The following is an 18,197-nucleotide window of genomic DNA, read 5'->3' on the forward strand; positions in this document are numbered from 1 at the left end:
AAGACCTTACAGCTCACAGTGCATGTCAGAGCAAATGAGAATCATGAGGTCAAAGGAACTGCCTGAAGAGCTCAGAGACAGAATTGTGGCAAGGCACAGATCTGGCCAAGGTTACAAAAAAAATTCTGCTGCACTTAAGGTTCCTAAGAGCACAGTGGCCTCCATAATCCTTAAATGGAAGACGTTTGGGACGACCAGAACCCTTCCTAGAGCTGGCCGTCCGGCCAAACTGAGCTATCGGGGGAGAAGAGCCTTGGTGAGAGAGGTAAAGAAGAACCCAAAGATCACTGTGGCTGACCTCCAGAGATGCAGTCGGGAGATGGGAGAAAGTTGTAGAAAGTCAACCATCACTGCAGCCCTCCACCAGTCGGGGCTTTATGGCAGAGTGGGCCGACGGAAGCCTCTCCTCAGTGCAAGACACATGAAAGCCTGCATGGAGCTTGCTTAAAAACACCTGAAGGACTCCAAGATGGTGAGAAATAAGATTCTCTGGTCTGATGAGACCAAGATAGAACTTTTTGGCCTTAATTCTAAGCAGAATGTGTGGAGAAAACCAGGCACTGCTTATCACCTGTCCAATACAGTCCCAACAGTGAAGCATGGTGGTGGCAGCATCATGCTGTGGGGGTGTTTTTCAACTGCAGGGACAGGAGACAATCGAGGGAAAGATGAATGCGGCCAAGTACAGGGATATCCTGGACGAAAACCTTCTCCAGAGTGCTCAGGACCTCAGACTGGGCCGAAGGTTTACCTTCCAACAAGACAATGACCCCAAGCACACAGCTAAAATAACGAAGGAGTGGCTTCACAACAACTCCGTGACTGTTCTTGAATGGCCCAGCCAGAGCCCTGAATTAAACCCAATTGAGCATCTCCGGAGAGACCTAAAAATGGCTGTCCACCAACGTTTACCATCCAACCTGACAGAACTGGAGAGGATCTGCAAGGAGGAATGGCAGAGGATCCCCAAATCCAGGTGTGAAAAACTTGTTGCATCTTTCCCAAAAAGACTCATGGCTGTATTAGATCAAAAGGGTGCTTCTATTAAATACTGAGCAAAGGGCCTGAATACTTAGGACCATGTGATATTTCAGTATTTCTTTTTTAATAAATCTCCAAAAATGTCAACAATTCTGTGTTTTTCTGTCAATATGGGGTGCTGTGTGTACATTAATGAGGAAAAAAAATAACTTAAATGATTATAGCAATTGGCTGCAATATAACAAAGAGTGAAAAATGTAAGGGGGTCTGAATACTTTCCGTACCCACTGTATATCACGATAATGAACACGCATGATATTGTTATTGTGGGCACTTCAAAATACTGTGAATAATTATTTATAACAAATTATTTTGATTTTTTGAATGCATTAAAAGAATACGCTTCTCATCAACCGGTTAAAATGCACAACACCGAACTATGTAGCATCAAATAGGTATGCGGATCAGAACACGGATGAGAAGCACATGGTAGAACGAGTGAAGGAGGACTGAATGAAAATGCATATTCTCTCTCTGACAGCAGATGGTGCTGTTGGAACTGCAGAAATGCATCCGTTACCTCAGTAACCCCATAAACAAAGCAGCTGCACTACTTTCTGAACAGGATTTAAATGTTTGAAACAGCCATTCAGATTTATGTATTTGCAACGGTGCTCATAACAGATACTTACATGCTTAGATTTTAATAGGCTATTTATTTTCAAACTTGATTACTTTTTAATCTGGACTACAGCATGCCCTAGATATTGTTTGAAAATGTTTTGATTCTTTAATATTCAGTCAACCTTTACATTAAGGCTCCATTATTTAACATTAGTTAATTCATTAGTTCGTATAAACGGCAAATGAAAAATTATTCTAAGCATTTATTAATCTTAGTTTAGCACGTTGTTAAAATCAAATGTTGTAACTGTATTATTTAATGACTGATATGAACTAAGAGTTGTATTTTTTAACAAAGAATAATAACTTTGTAAAAAAAAAAAAGTGGCTATTGCTCATTCTTAATGTTAATGCGTTAACTAATAAAAGCTGATTGTAAAGTGTTACCTATTGTTCTTTATAATTCTTTTGCACTTTAATCCGTTTAAATCATTTGTTTACTTTTTAAATTTTTGTGTATTGCTTTATTTTATTTAAATGTTCAGTTCTTTTTGTTATAAGAAAAAAAGTTATTACACCTAAATTTCAATACCGTAAAAGCTTTAGCAATTATCGCAACATGAGAATTTGATACGGTCACAAACCTACCCACAACACACAGATCTAAGTACCTGTTTAGGGCTTGGGATATCAGAAGTCTCTTACCTCAGGGTTGTGATGTGTGACATGGACACTTTAACACTTTTACCCTGAATCCTCAGTGGGTTACTGTAGTAATACTTCACCATGATGTCAGCATCACGCCAGTCAACCATTTCAATCAAGGCCTATACACACATTGTTTTACAGGGGAAAACAAACAAAATTAATGCATACAATTAATTGAAAAAGTTTATTTAATAAACGGATTAAATTTAACAGTATAATGTCAGTGAAGTATCAATATACATGCAATGATCAGCAAGAACATTTAAACCACTCACAGGAGAAGTGAACAGCATTGACTATACTGTTACAGTGGCATCTGTTATGGGGCATGATACACTGTATTAGACAGCAAGTGGTCAGTTCTTGAATTTTGCATGTTGGAAGCAGGAAAAATGGGCAAGCAAATTATCTGAGTGACTTTGACAAGGGCTAAATAGTGATCGTTCGACAACTGGGTCAGAACATCTCCAAAACAGCAAATCACATGGGCTGTTCCCGGTATGCAGTGATTAGTGTTTGCCAAAAGTGGTGCAAGGAAAGATAAAGGAGCTACCGTAGCTTAAACTAGAAAGCTGTCAGAACACAGTGGACCACAGTTTACTGTTTATGGGGCTGCGTAGCCGCAGACCGGTCAGAGTGGGCATGATCAAAGCATCTACGTGAGCGTCAGAACTGGACCATGGAGCAATGGAAGAATGTTGTCTGGTCTGATGAATCACATTTTCTTTTAGATTAGACGGATGGCTGGATACATGAGTGTTTATCTGGAGATGATGGCAGCAGGATGCACTATGGGAAGAAGGCAGGCTGGCAGCGGCAGTGTTTTGCTCTGGACAATGTTCTGCCCGTGAATACTTGGGTCCTGACATTCATGTGGATGTTACTTCGACATGTATCACCCACCTAAATATTACTGTAAACCATAAACATTTCTTCATGGCAATGGTGTTTCCTGATAGCAGCGGCCACTATCAGCAGGGTAATGCGCTGTTTCACACTAGGGTTGTGACGGTGAGGAAATTTTCCCACTGGTTAATCGACGTGTGACAACACCGGTAATACCGGTATCACCGTCGTGGTCGTGGGGGAGGGTCAATTGAGTTTTCCCTCTTTTCCTCGCTTTCCTTCGGTTTTAAATAGCTTGTAAAAGCTTGGTGTGCGTTTAACTTTTGAATTTTCAAATTAGCAGCAATTCGGCATCAAGCAGTTTGTTTTTAGTTCGTTTGCGCTTTCCCACTTTCCCTCACTTAACTTGTAAAAGCACCGTGCACATTTTACTTTCACTTTTAAATTAGCGACAATTTGGCATCAATTGCTTGAATTCAATTCGATTTAGAAAACGATTAAGAAAGTTGGGAGGCACGGACTGCATACACCTTGATGTAAAATAATGGTGGGAAAATCACACAGTTTAAAATAAAATAAAAATCAGCAAATACTGTGGAACCAAATAAATGAGAAACGAATGCTAAAAAAACCTTCCAATATCACCTTAGATAAATGGCAGGTCAACAGGCTTTTCAAAATCCAAAATATTTTTTAAAACAGGCACTTTTACATTTAGTTTTGAAACTCTTCTGCCATCGTCTTGTCTGTCTCAGCTCACTCTTCTTGTCAGTCAGCTCAACTCTTCACGTGATAAATGAAATCTGATCTGATGCGCGACTGTCGTTCGTTCGGTGTGCTGCATCGAGCAGCAGCGTTCAGTTTTAATTGTAGTGTCTGTTCTCTAACTGAACTAAATTAATTTTATTGCCATTAAAAAATCTAAATGATGGTGAGGGACGGTGCCGCGGTGGGCAAGTGGCGTAACCGGTGTTGCGGCTTAACACCGGTATCACCACCAACACCGTCTAATCACAGCAAGCCTATTTCACCCTGCAAAAATTGTTCAGGAATGGTATAAGGAACATACAAAAAAGCTCAGTGTTGCTTTGACCTCCAAATTCCCCAGATCTCAATCCAACTGATTATCTAGAGCAGTGTTTCTCAAACTGGGGTACATGATGCAGGGGATACGTAAACAAAATACTGAAATGTACCGTACAAATTAAAGGGGTCATATGATGTTTTTTTAAAGATCATTATATTGTGTATTTGGTGTAACAAAATATGTTGACATGCTTTAATGTTCAAAAAACACATTATTTTTCAAATACTGAACATTATTGCCTCCGCCTCTCTCGCGTCGTTTTCTATAGAGCCCCTCGTTCCGACAAGCGCAAGTCTGCTCTGATTGGCCAACTGTATTTGTGTTACATGTGCACGTTTTCAAAATACTATAACTAATTTTCCTGCGGCTATAATAATTCTCATTGTATGAGAAATTGCAATTTATAACCACTAATTGGCTTATGAAACACTAAAACAGCAAGGTTAATGGGTTTTCTTATGGAGATATTATAAAATCACTGTTATAACATTTAAAATCACATTTAATTCAAGTTTACCATTTTGTTCATACAGATATGTCAGTTTTTACAATTTTGCCATATGATCACAGAGAAACCTGAAAATGACTATATAAACTCATTTATATTATATGACTATATAAGTCATTTACTCCCATCATCTGAGCTGCTGAAGAGGATTACGTTTGTTTTTGAAAGGAATGCATCCTCGATCTACCTAAATCTACCTTGCTCTGACAAGTTTTTGACAGGGTAACAAAGGTGTTACCAATGAAACATTTTAACCAAACTATGTTACACACTTTTCATTAAGACCCTAAAGAATAATATAAACTTGTGGAAAATGGGCATTACATTACTTTAAAGGATCTGCTGTCCATGTCTTGGTGCCAGAGGGCACAGGACACTTTCAGAGGTCTTGTGGAGTCCATGCCTTAACGCATCAGGGCTGTTTTGACATTACGAGAGGGACCTACACAATATTAGACTGGTGGTTTGAATGTTGTGGCTGATTAGTTTACATTTTCCACCGCCCTAGTTTGTACATTAAAAGATCCCACACTGTCTCTTGAGTTTCACTACATAAGTTGACAACACAAGTTCTTCAAGATTGTAATCCTCACCTTACAGTCATTGAACTTTGACTGCCACACCTCACCAAACATGCCTGCAAGCTCCAGCACTTCAGCCTCCACGCCCTCCCCCGTAGGCAACCGTGAAAAACGAACCACCGAAGGTGCATTTGAACGTTTTGTTCGTTTTGGTGAAGGCATATCAAACTTGGGTGGTGTCTGTCAATCAAATATATGCCAAGGAAAATGTCAAGGAAATCCATGATAAATGGATAAATTGTTAAAATAAGTATAGAGGGTGTGATTTGTAGGGTTTCTACTCACATAAATCCCTTCCACTGTTGGTGATAAGTAGACGATTATTGGGTTCTCCTTTATGAAGGCTGGTTTCAACTGGAAGTGATTGACCATATTCTGAGCCTCCTTGTGAGAATTAAACTCCAAAAATCCCTGTTACCCAGCAAACAAAATTAATGCACCTTTAACACCCATAAAAATAAAGATTAAAAAAAAAAAAAACAATGAGAGGGTTTTTAAGACCCGCTTCACATATACTAGGTGCATATGAGTGTGACTGGAATGTGAATAGGTGCCGTGCCGCCGTCAGAATGAGACTCCAAACAGCTGATAAAAACATCACAATAATCTACAGGTAATCCAGATGACTCCAGTCCATCAATTAAAGTTTTGTGAAGAGAAAAGCTGTGTGTTTGTTAGAAACAAATCCATCAAGACATTTTTAACTTCAAACCATTTAGCTTCCCGCTAACAATTTGATCCTTTATCCATAATACTGCTTTCTTCTGTGAAAAACTCATCTTGTCTGAATCAGGAGAGAAATATGCACAGATCAAGTATTGTTTACAAGCGAATACGGTCCAAAACAGTTCTTAAAACAAATATGTGGGTGGATTTTGATGCGAGACGACAACAGAGGATGGACTTTTTCAATAGAGAAATCATTACTATGGATTATGGACCTTTTTGGCCATAAGGGATGGTTTAAAGTCATAACGTCTTAATAATGGATTTGTTTCTTCATCGTGTGGATTACTTGTGGATTGTGATAATCATCTCATCTACTGTACATGTAGGATGGCCTCAGGGTGAGAATTTTCAGCAATTTATCATTTTGAGTTAACTATTCCTTTAATTTCACTCAATTCGAGTTTAGTCCAAATCACACAGACTATCTTTACGGCGCTATTTGCTAAACTTCACCTTTCACATTCCACAGAATAAAGTCAGTCATGCAGATTTGAAACAATGTGAGTGCTAATAAAAGATTTTTACATTTTGATGTACAAACCCGATTCCAAAAAAGTTGCGACACTGTACAAATTGTAAATAAAAACAGAATGCAATGATGTGGAAGTTTCAAATTTCAATATTTTATTCAGAATACAACATAGATGACATATCAAATGTTTAAACTGAGAAAATTTATCATTTTAAGGGAAAAATAAGTTTATTTTAAATTTCATGGCATCAACACATCTCAAAAAAGTTGGGACAAGGCCATGTTTACCACTGTGTGGCATCCCCTCTTCTTTTTATAACAGTCTGCAAACGTCTGGGGACTGAGGAGACATGTTGCTCAAGTTTAGGAATAGGAATGTTGTCCCATTCTTGTCTAATACAGGCTTCTAGTTGCTCAACTGTCTTAGGTCTTCTTTGTCGCATCTTCCTCTTTATGATGCGCCAAATGTTTTCTATGGGTGAAAGATCTGGACTGCAGGCTGGCCATTTCAGTACCCGGATCCTCCTCCTACGCAGCCATGATGTTGTAATTGATGCAGTATGTGGTCTGGCATTGTCATGTTGGAAAATGCAAGGTCTTCCCTGAAAGAGACAACGTATGGATGGGAGCATATGTTGTTCTAGAACTTGGATATACCTTTCAGCATTGATGGTACCTTTCCAGATGTGTAAGCTGCCCATGCCACACGCACTCATGCAACCCCATACCATCAGAGATGCAGGCTTCTGAACTGAGCGCTGATAACAACTTGGGTTGTCCTTGTCCTCTTTAGTCCGGATGACATGGCGTCCCAATTTTCCAAAAAGAACTTCAAATTTTGATTCGTCTGACCACAGAACAGTTTTCCACTTTGCCACAGTCCATTTTAAATAAGCCTTGGCCCAGAGAAAACGCCTGCGCTTCTGGATCATGTTTAGATATTGCTTCTTTTTTGACCTATAGAGTTTTAGCCGGCAACAGCGAATGGCACGGTGGATTGTGTTCACCGACAATGTTTTCTGGAAGTATTCCTGAGCCCATGTTGTGATTTCCATTACAGTAGCATTCCTGTATGTGATGCAGTGCCGTCTAAGGGCCCGAAGATCACGGGCATCCAGTATGGTTTTCCGGCCTTGACCCTTACGCACAGAGATTGTTCCAGATTCTCTGAATCTTTGGATGATATTATGCACTGTAGATGATGATAACTTCAAACTCTTTGCAATTTTTCTCTGAGAAACTCCTTTCTGATATTGCTCCACTATTTTTCACCGCCGCATTGGGGGAATTGGTGATCCTCTTGCCATCTTGACTTTCTGAGAGACACTGCCACTCTGAGAGGCTCTTTTTATACCCAATCATGTTGCCAATTGACCTAATAAGTTGCAAATTGATCCTCCAGCTGTTCCTTATATGTACATTTAACTTTTCCGGCCTCTTATTGCTACCTGTCCCAACTTTTTGGAATGTGTAGCTCTCATGAAATCCAAAATGAGCCAATATTTGGCATGACATTTCAAAATGTCTCACTTTCAACATTTGATATGTTATCTATATTCTATTGTGAATAAAATATAAGTTTATGAGATTTGTAAATTATTGCATTCCTTTTTTATTCGTAATTTGTACAGTGTCCCAACTTTGTTGGAATCGGGTTTGTAAAAACTAACCCTTTAAATATAACTGTAATAAAATTCTGTTTAAAGAAGTCATTAGTAAAGTGTTATAACGCTACAAGACACTGTTAAACATTTTTACTACTCAATCACAATACAAAAATAAACAGGGGTTAAAGTAAAAAAAATTCTCAACCATGAACTTTTTTTCTGTAGAGAGTGGACAGCAAAATAACACTACACAGGGTTATTTTGCAAACAAAAAAGAACATAATTTGAGAATAATTTTCCTTGAAACTAACTAGTAACTAGTAAACAGTATCTGCCATTGCCATCAGCCCTAGACAGGCACAGACTACAGATTATGGTGGGCTATTTGCAGAGGCGGACAGTAACTAAGTACATTTACTTGAGTATTGTACTTAAGTACACTTTTTGAGTATCTGCACTTTGAGTAGTATTTTTTCTGGAAACTTATGACTTTAACTTCACTACATTTGAAAGACAAATATTGTACTTTTCACTCCACTACATTTCTATCAACGTCCTTGAAGTAGAAAGTCGTTACTATGAAGCAGCTTTGAAAGGCAGAGGGTGATTTTTTCTTCTCCAAAACTTTCTTTTTTTCATACAGTTTATCAGTAATCACTCTTGTAGGGCTACATGAAGTGATTTCCCAGCATTTTTGTGAACACTGACCAGTTGCAAATGTGATATTTATTTACAACAATTCAATAATAAAAAGTTAATAATGTGGTACATCGACACAATATTGTCTGATTTTGCTAAATTGTGTACGTGAAAATATTACCTATAAAGCCACCGAAGAACTGTAGTGTGTCTCCTAATAAAATACAAAAGGTGTTGGACTAGAAGCAGCACTGCACGGACTGTTCTGTGTGTGACATCAAAGTACCGCGAGAGTGATTAGACAGCATTTTTGTTTTGAAGTCAAATAAGTTTCTGTTTTGCTTTTTTGTTAAAGCAGTGTTGCTGTTGTAAAGTTATACAGCTACAGTTGTGGTTTTAAACCAGGTTTGATTTTTTTTTTTCTTCTTCCGTATCACTCTGTATTTACAGGATTTCACTGTCCACTGTTTTAATGTGGATGAATGGCTACACATAGATGTGTGCACTGTGTGAGATCACTACCATCCTGCTTTTGTGGGGGTGGGTAGGGGTCTTAAATATTTAAGTTTTTTCCCCATGGGTTTTTAGCATTCTAAAAGCTCTTTATTCCAAAGATACTACAAGCTAGTCAGTGTATTCAGTAGGTGTAATGTATTGTAAGTTGGTTCAGAGGTATTGCAAGTATTACGTACAACAATAATAAAACAGTGCATTTATATAAAAAAGGAAATTTACTTTTGGAACTAAAGTACTTTTAAAAGCAAGTACTTCTGTACTTTTACTTAAGTAAAAATCTGTCTTTACAACTTTTACTTGTAATGGAGTAATATTTGATCAGCAGTATCTGTACTTTCACTCAAGTAATGGAGTTGTGTATTTTGTCCGCCTCTGGCTATTTGAAACCGCAACACCAGGTTATTCACTACAACAGGGGTACCCAAACTCGGTCCTGGAGGGCCGGTGTCCTGCAGAGTTTAGCTCCAACTTGCCTCAACACAACTGCTGGGAAGTTTCTAGTATGCCTAGTAAGAGCTTGATTAGCTGGTTAAGGTGTTTAATTGAGGTTGGAGCTAAACTCTGCAGGACACTGGCCCTCCAGGACCGAGTTTGGGCACCTCTGCACTGCAATATGGTGCAAACACATGTAACATTTAGGATGATTTTGATATCAAGTTTTGCCCTTGACAGGGTACAAGATGACCTACAATCTAAAACATGAAATTTCTGAAATTGTTCTGTTCAAAAGAAATAATGGTAAATTAAAAACAAGTAAAATTAATATAGAATAGGAAAAAGGCAGAAAACTACAGTTCAGTTCAATTAACAAAAACATTCAAATGCTCGAGGAACTGGTAACATAAACAGTGTTCATACAGATACTTCAAAATGAAATTCCAGGACTTTGAAAGAACTTTTCAAGCAATACTTTTTTGGTTTTCAATGACTAAAATCAGAGATCTCACTTATCAAACAATATTGTTATATTCTTTCAAATTCTAATATATAAACAAATAAAATGGAACAAACAAAGTGCAGCACATGCAAAGCATGCAATGACTGTGGCAGGTTTAACATTTGAAAAGATACTATGGCAAAGTTATCGCTTTCCTTATTCAAACTGATTTTGTTCCCATGAATGTATGATTGACCTCATAGATTTCATACACTTGGAAAATTATATCACCGCAACACTAGGGGTGTGACAATACACTTAGCTCACGCGACTCTGCAATTAGATACTATGCGCGTCTCTTGTTTATAAGATCAAAAACTTCTGATTGACTAGTAACGTATAAATAATGAGTGAAAGCTGTGTTCCTCTCATACCATTGGTAGGTGAACTCATGAACTCAAATGTGATATTAACAAGTTTTTTTTTTTTTTAAATGTAGGACTATCTTTTTTTTTCCCCACAGCCAAACACCGTATGCCGGAGATCCGGCACAGATTGTTGCAAATTTATCATGAAATTACAAACTGGTTCACCACTGAGAATAAATGTATAATGTCTTTCTGGTGTGTAATTACCTTTGCTGGGAACACCAGGTGTTTCACAATTGTGCCGAATGGTTTGCCAAGCTCTAAAAGCTCCCCCACGGCCACAGCACCCATAGGAAACTTGGCAACTACCACTCTTGTATTGGGCTGAGGATAATATAACCACATGAAAAAAGCAATTTGAGTGCAAAAATAACTGAAATTAACATAAAACAGCATACAACTTAAATTACCTTAGGAGGGTAGAGGTGGTCTGATGTGTTGGACATGTACTGATCCCCTAAAAAAAAATAAAAAAAGAAGTTAAATTTATGAATCTTGTGTAATTTAGTTGTTATAAAAATGTATACAGTACTATATATAAAATAACTTGGACAAGTGAAATTTAAAATTAAAATAAATTTTAAAACTTAAAACACCCTATGAATTGGCATGATGAGCCAGTTTTCTTTCATATGTTGATGTATTTCCTGTTCAGGAAGTTGGAGAAAATGATACTTAAGGAATTGGCATTTTATAAATAGCCAATAGGTTTTAGCTTATGTCACAATCACAGGGGCATTTAAATGGACAAAAATGAACCTATACAGAGGCATTTACAAGATCAATATTTTTGGTTTATCTCTTCTGTGAACACTAATAAATAAATAAATATATATCTATGCTTTCACTTCCCCTTAATCCCTCTCTGTTCTAGCTTGTACTATTCTAAACAATGTTTAAAAGTTTGTATTACAAGCACTTGTGTTATTTGCCTCTTTAGGTTGAATCACTTGTATTCCTCATTTGTAAGTCACTTTGGATAAGTCTGCAATTGAATAAATGTAAATTGTGGTTCAAGTCCATGAAAAAGGGGAAAGAAATTGCATATTTTCTGTAATTTCCTACATTTGTCAACTTCTAGGGGTACGCTAGCTTGTTGCAGATGTTAATAGGCATAAACTAAAAGACACAAAAACACAGAATTTTTCTTACATTCAGAGTTGAAGGGTCTTTTAGGGGGTGGAAATGAGCGAGTACTTCGTTCTGATTCACGTAGTTTGTGGCGGACACCTGAAAGATGGTCTTTCCATGTCTGACAGTCAAGAAAACAAAAACATGAGCATTTAGGATTATGATACAACAGATTATGATAATCACTTTCATCCAGAAAGAAAATCATACATCATGGGACGAGTATAATATATTTATCTAAATGAAAATGCCTAACTTTGGACATTCTAGTAAATTAAATACTTTTGTTTTTGAAATATTTTGAATTTATTTGGACCCAAAGAAAAACATTTCAAAATTATGATCGAATGAGTCAAGTCTGAAACCTTAAATTCTCCAATATACATACAATATATCTATGAGGGAACCAAAATGAAACTCCACTTCACATCATCCCTGTTTTGTCTTGACTTGTTTGGGTATTTTTGTATTCCCTCACTTCCTAATGTTAAGCAGTACTACCCGCTGATAGCAGCATGGATAGATTTACCTATAAAGTAAACTCTTTCGAACCACTGGTCACAACGCCCAGCCCTAATATGTGATTTTACAAAATATGAATCATTTCTAGGTATTTTTTGTTGTTTTACTTTAATTGTGGTACTCAATTTACCATGTGTCTTTTTATTTTTGCTAGCTACCTTCATGGAATTCAGCACACACTTGCAAAGAGTGCATTTGTGAGGGAAAACCATTGGGATGTCACCAGACTCCTTCTCCTCAGTCACATGATCCCCGCTTTGTCTTTCTCGGGATGACTTCCTGTAACCCTGGTCTTTTCTTCCTCCTGTGTACCTCTCAACCTTCTTATGCCCATCCCCTCTCCCATGATGCTCATGGCTCCCGTGGCTTCCAGAGCGCCACGCTGATCTGGAAGTCAAGGGGCTTTTGCATCTGTCACTGGTGCATTTTTCGGGTGTGTTCAGCTTGTCTTGTGAACTTCTGGACTTGTCTCTGTAGTTAGTGTCTGCGGTAGCTGACTCTTTATGGGCTCTCTTCGCCTTGAGCTGCATGATTAGATAAGGGAGGGTTTCTACACTGATTTCACTTTCAGGAATCTGAGCAAGTGCATCCACATCTTCTGATGACAAGCCAAGCGTCGCGTACAGGCTCGGCGCACCAACAGTCTCGGCTTCATTTGTGTCTTCACTGGCACCGCCATCAAATGTGTCCATCGCCAACCTTTACAGACAGTAAAGAGAATCAGACAGCAGTCTGAGATTTCACACAGTCAGAACAGAAAAGGCAAATCTATTACGTTTGATTACGGATTTCTTAAACTGAGAAGATGGCACCAGAGATGATCATTATACTACAACATCACATGGATGATATTATTATATAAAATATTTTATTATATAACATGTATATAGTTTTTGCACTGATTTACACAGAATGGGACAAAAAAAGAGCCAAGAAATATTGATGTGTTAACACTTGAAGAATAGTGTTACCAATCTGACCATATAATTAATATTACTTTGTTTATATTTATTGCCATTAATGTGATTAGGCTAACAGTGGCACCAAGTCTTTACAGAGTTCTATTCAATCAAACCCTTCCAAGGTTTCCAAGATTTTCATTCTATATGAGAATTTTTTCATCATTGTGATACTAGGACTTCTGCATCACCATAACATAAAAATAATACACAGTGAAATTAATTTTAATTCAGAAATTAAAAACATGTACGTGCATTGAAGAGGCGCATTCGCTGTATGTATTAACTACAAATTAATTAATAGAATCACATCACAAACGCATTTGAAACTAAATTATTTCATTATCACTTCACACAGCTGGTAGAGATTAACAAACTGACACAAGTGAAGTTAACGCTCATGTTAACTACACATTGCTTATTAATCAATGTTGATATAATATTAAAAGGCCAGATATATGCCGGTTTGTTAATATATATAAACGTGTCAAGATTAGAGCTATTTACAACAGTATAAAACTGGCCTAATATCACAAGTTTAAATGATACATAAAGTACAGCTTTCCAATTGTTGTAAAATAGTAAATCAATCAGACAAGAAGTGCTAATTGCATGGTCCCATCTCAGTCTAAATTCATGTGAAAAATACTAAATTTGGATATTTTTAACTTAAAAATGGCAGGATCTCTCTGCTAACAAAGTCATGGCCCAACCCCTTTTATGTGGCAGGCTTGAGGAATGTTCTTAGGTTTTGTGTCTAAAAGAATTTCTAGGATTGGCTATATGGGCATTATTATTTTGTTAAAATTGCACTTTAACATGAAATATATCTTGCAATGGTTTAGAATAATAAACCATCAAAATATGACCGTAACCAACCAGTTAGCCGCGGAGCTAACCCATAGCTAAATATATGTTTGTCAAAATCATCTTCAAACGCTAAAACTGCCGGAAACAATTAACGTTACATTTGTCGTGATGGCCCAGATGTAAACACAAACACGAAACGTGATAGATAACCGGTAACTTCGCCAAATGGTTTGATTAACTTTGGCACTGTTGATTATATTTCATTACTTTACACCTAACAAATAAAACGACTACAAAAGAACATTCTATAATTGCTCTTACACAACAGAACAATACAAACAGTTTTAATAATCACCCAAATATCCGTCAAGAAGCGCTCCTTGATCAATTCGTAAATATCGACAGGACCCCTGGATTTCTTCTGAAATGTGTTGGTTGCGACTCACTCGAATGGTGCAAACACTGCCACCTACCTCTCTGAAGCAACAAATAACAGAGGGACCAAAGGGTCAAAGATGATTTAATATGGGCACCAGTAACTTATGGAGTTTATGAAGTATTTACAATGCACAATATAGAATGGTATTAAAACAATTAAGGACAGAAGAGAATTAAGTGCAAGGGGCAAGTAAAGTGTCACAAGCAGCATAGTTTTAATTAATGTTAAGCCTATATCAAGCCTTAGGGCACCACAAGACATGTGCAGGTATTTGAACCCAGCAATGCTTAGGTAGGAGCTAAAGCAGTTTAGGTAGTTCTGTAATCATCAATCTTGTGATTGTAGGTCAAATGCAGCGCTCAAGGTCTAGTGAGCTACAACTGACAGGTTTTCGAAAAGTTCTTATTAACTTGCTGATTAATTAAAACTGTTAGAAGGGTCATTTCTGCTTGATTCTTCTGGGAGTTTGACCCTAGAACCAGATTTGAAAGTTTTAAGATTATAGTTGGTCTGTATGGACATCCTGTTCACTTACTTTTTTTTTTTTTTTTTTTTTTTTTTTTATAATTTCTTATTTTATTTTTTTAAACGGGAAATAAGAGACCGGGTTAATTCCTGAGCACAGAAGCAGATTGCTTCAGATTGCTTTTTTCAGAAACCAAAACCTTAACGATTGTCATGACTGCTGTGCCAAACTTTGGAAAATTTACCTGCAGATGGACTGATTAACAATAATTATGATGTATGGTAATAAAAAACAACACTGTTTTAAGGAATTTAGGTGCTGTTGTTGAGATAATTATTTCACCATGTAGTGGTGCTATTACATTTCCTATGTCCTACATTATCACTTAGGGAAATAAAGGTAGAAACAAAAGGGTTTTTTAACCATGGATATCATTAGGGTGCTTCTCAGTACCATAATCGATGTTCCCTCATTTAAATTCTGAACTGCGAGAAGGAAAGAGAAAGCATGAGTTTGAAGATGCTATAAACACATGCTTTTATGTCAAAGCACCTGATGTATACATACATTCTCCTCCTCATTCACATATTTCTCGATAGTTTTAAGTCATGCTTTGTGGTTTAAATAAACCAACATGTTTATTAGATCCTGTACCCACTAAATTACTGAAAGAGTTGTTACATGTAGCAGAAGAACAGCTTCTCAAAATTATTAATGCGCCATTATCTCCTTGTCATGTCCCAAAACCATTCAAGCTGGGGGTTATTAAGCCTCTTATTAAGAAACCACAACTAGATCCTAGTGAACTGGCAAATGAAAGACCCATTTCAAATGTCCATTTTATGTCTAAATTTTTTTTAAAAGTTGTGTCTGCTCAATTGTGCTCCTTCCTCCAGAAAAAAATATATATCTATGAAGAATTTCAGGTTTCAGGCCCCATCAGAGCACAGAAACTGCACTTGTTCAAATGACAAATTACTTGCTTGCATCAGACCAAGGCTGCATCTCGTTGCTAGTTTAACTTGATCTTAGTGCTGGTTCGATGCTATAGATCATGACATACTCATAGATTGATTACAAAACTATACTGGTATTCAAGGGCAGGCTTTAAGATTGTTTAGATCCTACTTGTCCTACCTTGTCTATTTAAACAGGGAATCCTCTCAATTATCACCAGTAAAGTATGGAGTACCACAAGGATCTGTCCTAGGCCCTCTGCTATTTTCAATATACATGTTGCCCCTTGGTAATATTATTAGAAAATACGGTATTGGTTTCCATTGTTATGCTGATGATACTCAACTATTTATTTCAACAAGACCAGATGAAACATCTAAATTATTTAAGTTTACAGAGTGTTTTAAAAATACAAAAGATTGGATGACAATTATTTTCTCCTATTAATTCAGATATTACTTATTGGACCAAAAAAACAGTACACAGAATCTCTTAGATTACAATTTGCATCTAGATGGATGCACTGTCACTTCCTCTACAGTCAAAAATTTGGGTGTTATAATAGACAGCAACTTTTGAAAATCATATTTCCCATGTCACAAAAACAGCATTCTTCCATCTTAGAAATATTGCCATGCTAAGGAACATGCTACCTGTTTCTGATGCAGAAAAGCTTGTTCATGCATTCATGACCTCTAGACTGGACTATTGTAATGCACTGCTAGGTGGTTGTCCTGCATCTTCAATAAACAAGCTACAGGTAGTCCAAAATGCATTTGCTAGAGTCCTCACCAGGTCAAGAAAATAAGATCATATTACCCCAATTTTACAGTCTTTGCACTGGCTACCTATTAAGTTTTGTATCATTTACAAAATATTACTACTTACTTATAAGGCCCTTAATGGTTTAACTCATGTGTATCTAATTAGTCTTCTATCACGCTACAATCCATCTCGCTCTCTAAGGACTCCTGGTAGTGCCTAGGATAGCAAAGTCCACTAAAGTAGGTAGAGCTTTTTCACATTTGGCCCCTAAACTCTGGAATAGCCTTCCTGATAATATTTGGGGTTCAGACGCACTCTCTGTTTAAATCTAGATTAAAGACATCTCTTTAGCCCAGCATTCACATAATGCATCTCATAACCTTGTACTTCAGTTATATCTGATCGAATATACATTATAATTCTTTTGCTTGAGTTAAACATCATTTTTGATTGGTTGAAATAGCAGCTACGCTAATTTTGTTTCTATTTGCTTCTCTGTTTTTGCCACGGGATTGGCATCCCGAGGTAAATGGGAATTAAACAAGCTTCTGTCCGGATCTAGCCCTTACAAAGACCTGAGATGACCGAACACCTGAGAAGACCATCAGGTGGACCTCAGATGATTTGTGGCCTGTTCCAGTTGGTCTGAATTGTTCCTGTTGGATTTCTCTACAGATTATTTGTCTAGTCCTGTTCTCTTCTCTTCTTTGGCTGTCAGTCTGTCTAGCCCAGATAAATCACCTTCTCTCCAGCATAGTCCAGTTGAGTTGCTCTCTTGCTCCTGCTCTCTGCCATTGTCTCTATTGTCAAAAAATGGCAGTTCTGTATCTGGGTCCTCCGTTACACACCCTGACAGCTGAGGCTTATGAAATCCTTTTTTCACTCCGAGTGTAATATTAAATCTATACTCAGTTAAATTTTCCACAGTTAAAAGTATTTATTCTAAAGGAAATTAATTTCTACATATTGCAGTACACAACACTGAATGGCATGCTGAAATTTTTTAATTTTCAACATTGTTCAGTATGCGATTCAACAGGGAGTACACTCAGATGAGATAACAGTCATAAAGGCCTGGAAAAAGTTTGTATGCTACATAAGACAGGTCATGCCCACAGTAGAGCCAAATGAATAAATTTGACAACCTCTTCAAGCTCAACTAGAAAAAAAAAATCATACCATTTTTTTTTTTACAGATACAAAATATTATTTTCACAAAGCATAATAACTAACTGAAAATAATGTGGTGTGCAATGATATTTTGATGCTAAGACCATTTATATAAATTTACCATTGAACATATCAGTGGTAGTAAAGAAAGATAAATGTCATTGGTTGATGCATAGTGGTACCTGATTTTCTGTGTAATTGATAGGCCTTATGATTAGTAACAACAATAATAATAAATATATAATAAAATAAAAGCTCATTAATAACTACTGACACTGGGGCAGTACTTTCAAAGGTACCAATTCTACTATATATAGTATATATACCCTTACCCTTAAGTTTCACACTTTCCTCACGTTTTATAATTTGTTACGA

The 18,197-nt window shown here is 37.0% G+C and overlaps 1 protein-coding gene across 3 annotated transcripts in view; it reads right to left on the bottom strand.

Moving 5' to 3' along the window:
* Window positions 1-14,480, bottom strand: part of LOC306869600 (uncharacterized protein) — a 30,746-nt gene extending 16,266 nt beyond the window's left edge. For 2 of the 3 annotated variants that reach the window (XM_079416395.1, XM_079416393.1), the window contains exons 1-8: window positions 14,381-14,480; window positions 12,415-12,955; window positions 11,756-11,855; window positions 11,014-11,060; window positions 10,811-10,927; window positions 5,621-5,746; window positions 5,348-5,515; window positions 2,311-2,432 (exon numbers count right to left, since the gene is read on the bottom strand). In XM_079416395.1, coding sequence (XP_079272521.1) covers window positions 2,311-2,432; window positions 5,348-5,515; window positions 5,621-5,746; window positions 10,811-10,927; window positions 11,014-11,060; window positions 11,756-11,855; window positions 12,415-12,948 — 1,214 coding nt within the window. In that variant the 5' untranslated portion in view covers window positions 12,949-12,955; window positions 14,381-14,480. Of the gene's footprint in view, window positions 1-2,310; window positions 2,433-5,347; window positions 5,516-5,620; window positions 5,747-10,810; window positions 10,928-11,013; window positions 11,061-11,755; window positions 11,856-12,414; window positions 12,989-14,380 lie in introns of all 3 variants that reach the window. The other variant, XM_079416394.1, reaches the window with a different exon arrangement.
* Between the last annotated feature and the right edge of the window lie 3,717 nt (window positions 14,481-18,197).

The sequence above is a fragment of the Barbus barbus genome (assembly GCF_936440315.1).
Source record: "Barbus barbus genome assembly, chromosome: 5".
Taxonomy (NCBI): Eukaryota; Metazoa; Chordata; class Actinopteri; order Cypriniformes; family Cyprinidae; genus Barbus; species Barbus barbus.